Source organism: Coptis chinensis, chromosome 6 (assembly GCF_015680905.1).
Source record: "Coptis chinensis isolate HL-2020 chromosome 6, ASM1568090v1, whole genome shotgun sequence".
In the NCBI taxonomy this organism is placed as follows: Eukaryota; Viridiplantae; Streptophyta; class Magnoliopsida; order Ranunculales; family Ranunculaceae; genus Coptis; species Coptis chinensis.
In genome coordinates this window covers 16,455,659-16,463,081 of record NC_141461.1, presented here as the reverse complement: position 1 = coordinate 16,463,081, position 7,423 = coordinate 16,455,659, and the positions used below count along the sequence as shown (strand labels likewise).

Genomic DNA, 7,423 nt, shown 5'->3' with positions numbered 1-7,423 from the left:
ATCTTATATTTTGGTCTTTTCGAGTAGTTCTTATTGGAGAAACTGATCTTTCATTGTAGCCCTTTTTTAAATGAAAAGAGAGAATCACATTGAGACATTAAGTTTCCTGTTTGTTTAGAAATAAAGGGAAGGCGAGCAAATTTTTCTGTAGAAGAAGGCCCCAGGAAAAATTGGATTACTTTTCTTTTTCTGTTGGTTATGATTTAATCATAGACTTTAAATCACGGGAGATTTGGGCGGCTTTTGTGCAATTATACTAAAAATTTAATTACCAAGGAGTCCGAAATGCTTCAACCTGATTGGTTGGACAGCTGGGATAGCTTTCATTTGGCACAGCAAAACCGGACTCGCATGTAACTATGTAAGGCATGTTGTGACTAAATCCAGGCCGTGAATGAGGCCAGCGAAATCCGAAATGTGTCCCATATTGTGAAGCTGAAGTATCAGTTTCATTTGCTATTCCAGATTTCCAGTAACACCCCTAGTTGAATCGTACTAAATTTGGGTGCAGTTTATGAGGCATTTATAGACAAGTGGCAACACTGTAGATGAATGATAAAACGAAGGGCCATTTGTTTGAAGCATTCAAAAACGCGCCATTAACGTAAATGTCTGAACTATCTGTTATTAATTTGTTCTTCTAATGTTATATATCAAATTCCTTTAATGGCGGATTCAAGATTTAAGTAACACATACGTATCTTAAACCAACAACCTCACTGCAAATTACCCATACCAAGAAACCAAATAATATTTGATCTTGGAAGCTGAAACGTAACATATATTTCTATTATGGATTCTTTAAGAAAATCATTCAAGTCACAAGGTTCTTATAAACATAGAAGAAGAATATCAGCAGGAAGTGGAGGAGGTGGAGGAGAAGAAGAACAACATGAAACAAGACCTATTCTTTTTTATAATGACGATGATCATCATCATTTATATGATACAAGGGAAGTTGTAGTAAAGATTGATGGTAATGATAATAAGAATTCAACAAGAGATATTGAGCTTGGTGTTGATCCGAATGGTAATAAGATTTGGAGTGACAAAAGTTATGAGTTTTGGAAAGATGGTAATGGTGATGTAAGCAATGTGGTTGGTCAATATGGAGGAAATGTTGATTTTTCGCAGAAAAATGCAGTGATGGAAGATCCACCTTCTAAGTTAATAGGCCAGTTTTTAAATAAACAGAAGAGTTCTGGTGTGGTTTCTTTAGATATGGATTTAGAAATGGATGAACTTCAAAGTGATCGTTTGCCACCAATTGCCGAAAGTCAGTCAATTAATCAGCCTGTGTCAACATCTAGAGAGATTAGAGTTTCGTTTCAACAACCCGATTCTGGTCGTGTTGAGATAGCTCCTGTACCCATTGAGCGACATTATAAGGAATCGTCGGAGGAGGAGGATTATGATCATAATCACATTCCTAAGTCTTCAAATGCAGGTAGTTACCAAAGAGATGAGGTTCTTAGATGTACTTCCAATGCGTCGTTTAGAAGGAATCCGCTTCTGTCGAGGATAAAGACTAAGTCGAGATTAATAGATCCTCCTGAGGATCAATATCGAAAATCAGGACCAATTAAATCTGGATTCCTGGGAAGGCCAAATGACGAAGATGAAGATGACCCGTTTGCTGTTGAGGACTTGCCAGATGATTTCAAAAAGGGAAACGTGAATACATTAACTATTCTTCAATGGGTTAGTCTTATCTTAATTGTGTTTGTTTTTGTTTGCACTCTTACATTACCTTCATTTAAGAAAAAGACGCTATGGGAGCTTGAATTTTGGAAATGGGAGCTCTTGATTTTGGTATTAATTTGTGGAAGATTGCTATCTGGTTGGGGAATTCGTATTGTCGTCTTCTTTGTTGAGCGTAATTTTCTTCTACGTAAACGCGTTCTCTATTTTGTTTATGGAGTGAGGAAGGCTGTTCAGAATAGTCTCTGGTTGGGTCTTGTTTTATTGGCTTGGCATATTATGTTCGATAGAGAAGTGGAGAGAGAGGTCAAGAACAAGGCCTTACCTTATGTAACTAAGGTCTTAATGTGCTTCTTGGTGAGCACTTTGATATGGCTTGTAAAGACTCTCTTTGTTAAGGTCCTGGCTTCATCCTTCCATGTGAGCGCCTACTTTGATAGAATTCAGGATTCCCTGTTCAACCAGTATGTGATCGAGACGCTATCTGGGCCTCCATTGATTCAGCTTGAAAGCAACCATGAGGATGAGGAGAAAGTCATGTCTGAGGTTCGGAAGCTGCAGAATGCAGGTGTTAGTGTGCCTACTAACTTCAGGGATACAGCCTTCTCGACTATGAAGAGTGGGAGGGTAATAGGAAGTGGGGGACTTCAAAGGAAGCAGTCGACCATTGGGAAGAGCATTAGGTACTCTGGTGCAGTTTCTAAGCGGCAAGATCCAGGAATTACTATTGATCATCTGCATAAGATGAATCAGACAAATATCTCTGCTTGGAACATGAAAAGGTTGATGAATATAGTTCGACATGGGTTTATGTCCACCCTCGATGAGCAAATTGTTAATAATAATTGTGAAGATGAATCAGCAATGATGATAAGAAGTGAATATGAGGCAAAAGCTGCAGCAAAGAAGATCTTCAACAATGTGGCTAAGTCTCGATCAAAGTAAGTCTCCATTTTATTTTCTCTTTTATCATTTTCTATCTAGACATCTTCTATCTAATATCATTAATTCTATTCCTTTGTTCCCGCTTCCAGAAAAAGAGTAGCTATTTGATCCTTGTGCTATCCGTCTTTGAACTTGATTATCTGATTCATATGTACCATGTTTTGACATTTACTCTGGCTGCAAACAACTTTACAAGCTAGGACATGCTTCTTATCTCTAAAAATCGCATCCTGAAAAATCGAGTGAAATTTTCAGTGGTAAAACTAATGTTAGGAATAGCAGCTTGATGAGTTTTTCTCAATTCCTATTCTGTTAGGTGACCAACATAGATCTGCATCCTATAACATTTTTCAGTATACTAAGCAAGGTTTTCGTCACCTATTCGGCTGTGAAGCTTCCTAGTGATTTACATGAATCTAGTTTGTTTCTGTACCAATATTGTCAATCATGATAATTGGAGACCTAGGTAAGGCAGTCTGTTTAAGGTGCATTTTCAGTTAGCTTGAAAATAGCAGTTACTAGTTAGGTATATATGCACCTTAAAAAAAATCATATATGTTCGTATTATTAGTGTCGATATAATTAAGGCTTTTGGATTTTATGTAATAGGTTTATCTGTTTGGAGGATCTGATGCGTTTCATGAGAGAAGATGAAGCCTTGAAGACCATGAGTCTTTTTGAAGGAGCATCTGAGAACAATAGAGTGAGCAAATCAGCTCTGAAGAACTGGGTGGTAATGATCAGTTAGTTGTTTGAACCTTATTTATTCTGAGCGACAAACAGATCAACATTGTAATGAAAACCAAATTAAAAAGACATTACACGCGTATATGAATAAAAAATTCTGCTGTAGTATTGGTCATTTGATCTTGTCAAGTAATATTATCCATGTTGTCTGTGGGAGAAAATCACTCGTAGTTCACTAAAGAACGCTGACTTGTTAGAAAGGAGTTAGCACATATGAGTACGCCTTTTATGAAAATGAATTCTTCCTCTAGGAGTACCATTATCCTTGACAGCAGATTCATTAAGTATTTAACTTACCAACTTAAGTGTATGCCATGACCACAAACACATGGACTTGACTTATGTTTTTGTGTTCTATTGTGGTAGATGTGCTAATCTGTTCCAATTCTAATTGTTCAGGTTAATTCATTCAGAGAAAGAAGAGCACTTGCCTTGACTCTTAACGATACAAAAACAGCAGTAAATAAACTCCACCAGATGGTGAACTTTATCGTGGCTATCATCATTGTGGTTGTCTGGCTTCTCATACTTGAAATTACTACCTCCCGCCTCGTTCTCTTCATAGGCTCTCAGGCCCTTGTTGTGGCCTTTATATTTGGAAACACATGCAAGATGACATTTGAAGCAATCATCTTCTTGTTTGTCATGCATCCGTTTGATGTGGGCGATCGCTGTGAAGTGGACGGTGTTCAGGTACAGGCTAACTATGTGTGAAATTGGAATACATTTTTCTCTTTTTTAAATATAGATGTGATTGCTTTTGGTCCCTTTACCCAGCTTATGTGTCTCAGATGGTGGTAGAGGAGATGAACATCCTAAATACTGTGTTCCTGAGATATGACAACCAAAAGATTTTTTACCCGAACAGCGTTCTTGCTACCATGCCAATAAGTAATTTCTACCGGAGTCCAGATATGGGTGATACAATTGAATTCTGCATTCATATATCAACACCCACAGAAAAGATCGCAACAATGAAACAGAAAATAACAGCGTATGTGACGTAATCCCTTCCTTGGTTCTTTCATTTTCTCAAATACACCTGTAGCTTTCTTGAATCCATGAATCTGTATCTGATAATGAGAACTTTATGTCTCTTTTATTCCGTGTTTTCCTTTGCAGGTGTATTGAGAGCAAGAAAGAACACTGGCATGCAGCTCCATTTGTAGTACTGAAAGAAGTTGAGGATATGAACAGGCTAAAATGGGCAGTCTGGGTGACACATACAATGAACCACCAAGACATGGGAGAACGGTGGGTAAGGAGAGCTCACCTGACTGAGGAAATGGTCAAAATCTTCAAGGAACTTGACATTGAGTTTCGCATGCTTCCCCTTGATGTTAATGTCCGAAACATGGCTCCTTTGTCTTCCACCAGGCTTCCTTCGAACTGGACTGCTTGTGCTTAAGTGTGCAGAAAGGACACACACACTTGAGGGGTACTTGTGGCTTCAAATGGATCCATGATGTGTAAGATCGAATAGATACAGTCGCATTCAAAGAGAGTGTTGATCCTAATGATGATCGGGAGAGTGATTTTGCTTTGTTCACTCTTCCTTCTGAAGAAATTTTGTCGAGCTTTAATAGTTTCAGTCCTTTATATGCAGCAGATATGATACCACCATATTGATTTCCTCTGTAGGAAGTTTCACTATATATTGAAAAGAAAATAAACATCACCTAACTAGCATTAGCATAACAACGAAATGTTGTTCTTGTCAAATACTCACATTACAATTAAAACAATGTTTGAGAAATTCAATGGATTTTTGTTAGTCATAAATGTTATGACGATTTTTACAACATGAGGAACAGAGTATGGCGCGGCCATTTTACAAGAGTAGAATAGTAGACAACTCACAGGCGTCACAGCTACGAATCTACAACAGCTTGTAAACATTTTTCTGGTTATGTCAATGGATCAGATGAGTATTATTTGGTATGGTTCAAGAATGAGATAATATTTTGATAAACTAAGCTGTAACCTGCTACATTAAAAGATCCCGGTAAGTTTTGCCTCACTTCCCAATATTCACCCAAAAATCTCCTTAGTTTTTCTTAAGATTGATCTTGTTTTTTGTAAGACTCAGAGTTGTCATGTCACGCAACTCTATTAACAGTGCCTTTAGCGAAAAAAAAAATCTATTAACAGTGCTCGATCAGTGGGGTATCTGATATCATATTCCACTAACACGAGATCATTCTAGGGGATGTAGTCAGACCATTGCATTTTGTCAGGTACGCAATTTAAGACCTCTATCTTTAATATATAGAAAAACTCCACTAACACGAGATCATTCTAGGGGATGTAGTCAGACCATTGCATTTTGTCAAGTACGCATTTTAAGACCTCTATCTTTAATATATAGAAGAACGAGAGGTCGAGTGAATAGTAAATGTGTGTGGACGTAGAAGTATTTTAGTCATTTCATTTTTTTTTATTATTTTTTTAATTTTTTAGGGGTAAAATAATAATTTAATATTTATAAATTTAAAAAAAAAATCTATAAATCCCACGTGGATACCACGTGCACAGTAGCTAGTCTCAATAAAATATCTCCTTTCTTTGTATTCTGGCGTAGCCAAGACAATCGAAGTAGAAGGCCAGTAACTCGAAGTCTCAAACTGTAAAGTGGAATTTTAATAAACACAACTGGATTAAAATAGGATATGACAAGTGAAAACGGGCCTCTGTGATGGCTCATCAAACTGATCAAAGTGTATACACGTTAATTGTGTGCTGAAGTAGGATTTTATCTCTAGCATTTTTTGACTTCTGCGCTTGAGTACTTATTTGTTTTCGAGGGGCGCATACTTTTAAGCAATCACGTCCTTCAACAATTATATCTCATGCTGGGTAGCTCAGGATAAAAGTAGAGCATATAAATCAGCCCTCATAATGATCGATCGAGCAGCTGAAGAATAAATTAGACACGAACAACTACTTAGAACCAATGGCAAACCTTTCAAGTCCGATGGTAGGCATTAGCAGTCTTAGTTTTCCATTACGGTTGTATACTCAAATATTACAAACTATGAACTCACTTGTATTAGGGTCTCTTTCTCACTTATTCTTTTCTTTTTCTCTTTTATTCTTTACATACTATCTCTTTTTTTCTAACTTCTCTTTTCATCTAGTTCGTTCATCTCTCCCCCATCTCGCGCTCCTCATCTCCCTACCTATCTCACTCTCTATATGGCAGTTTTCGGCAGTTAGGTTACCGCGGACCTGATCCGCTGCACCATGTCTCCTCTTCGCTACTCTGCATACGACCACCTTGCCACCTATGACTCCACATGTCATGAATACATCCTATACAAATGCCCCTCTCGGTCCTGTTGACGTTCCGCGATACCATTTATGGTCCGCGGATATACGACGGGATCGAGAATCCACCCAAATCTCCCCCTCTCATTTCCATATGTGGTACGTACCTCCTTGGCACGTGCGCCATCATTACATCCACGTGTCCAAGGCACACGTGTATTGAACATGTCATTTCGGCGCATGCGCATCGAACCTGCCTTTTCGATTTTCGAGGCCCCATGTGTCCCTTTTTCCTTGGTCTTTTTTTCTTCGGAGATTACATTTTTGCCCTTGTTGCTTAGTATCCCGCTCAAACATCTCTCTTTCTTCAAAACCCCCATTCCTATATCTAAACCTTCTCACTTTTCTCTTCCAGCCTCTTCAACCCTTCCCACTGTTCTTCGTTTTCGGTGGATCTTTGGTCGCTCAAGGTTCGATTTTTTCTTTTCGTTGCTCTTTGCTGCTTTGTAACTCAGGTTTGTCTTCATCCCCTTTGTTCCTGTGATTTGTTTCCGGTTATTCTCATTCGCGTTACTGTTCCCCTTCCTTTCTCTTCGTAGTTTATTTTCCCCTTTGTTAACTCAGTTGGGGCTCTCCAATTTGTTTTATTATGTCATGTCGGAGTCCGAATCGGTGAGTACTTCAGCTACTCAATCCGATGGATCGGAGTCCTCCACTCCCAGATCTAGCAGTCATACCGCGGAACGATCTGATTCAATGGCTA

At 38.4% G+C, this 7,423-nt stretch overlaps 1 protein-coding gene across 1 annotated transcript; it reads left to right on the top strand.

The window, feature by feature from the left end:
- Positions 1–634: 634 nt before the first annotated feature.
- LOC147491774 (mechanosensitive ion channel protein 6-like) lies at positions 635–5,175 on the top strand. Its single transcript, XM_086564394.1, has 5 exons — positions 635–2,642; positions 3,256–3,379; positions 3,793–4,086; positions 4,185–4,387; positions 4,516–5,175. Exons 1-5 carry the CDS (start codon positions 793–795, stop codon positions 4,799–4,801), a joined length of 2,757 nt encoding a protein of 918 aa, XP_086420520.1. The 5' UTR covers positions 635–792; the 3' UTR covers positions 4,802–5,175.
- The last annotated feature ends 2,248 nt before the right edge of the window (positions 5,176–7,423 follow it).

What these genes read in the sequence shown, in the direction of transcription:
- LOC147491774 (XM_086564394.1), top strand. Translation starts at nt 793, where the DNA reads ATGGATTCTTTAAGAAAATCATTCAAGTCACAAGGTTCTTATAAACAT. An exon ending in GTGGCTAAGTCTCGATCAAA is followed by an intron (nt 2,643 to 3,255) that starts GTAAGTCTCCAT and finishes TTTATGTAATAG; the next exon opens with GTTTATCTGTTTGGAGGATC. An exon ending in CAGCTCTGAAGAACTGGGTG is followed by an intron (nt 3,380 to 3,792) that starts GTAATGATCAGT and finishes CTAATTGTTCAG; the next exon opens with GTTAATTCATTCAGAGAAAG.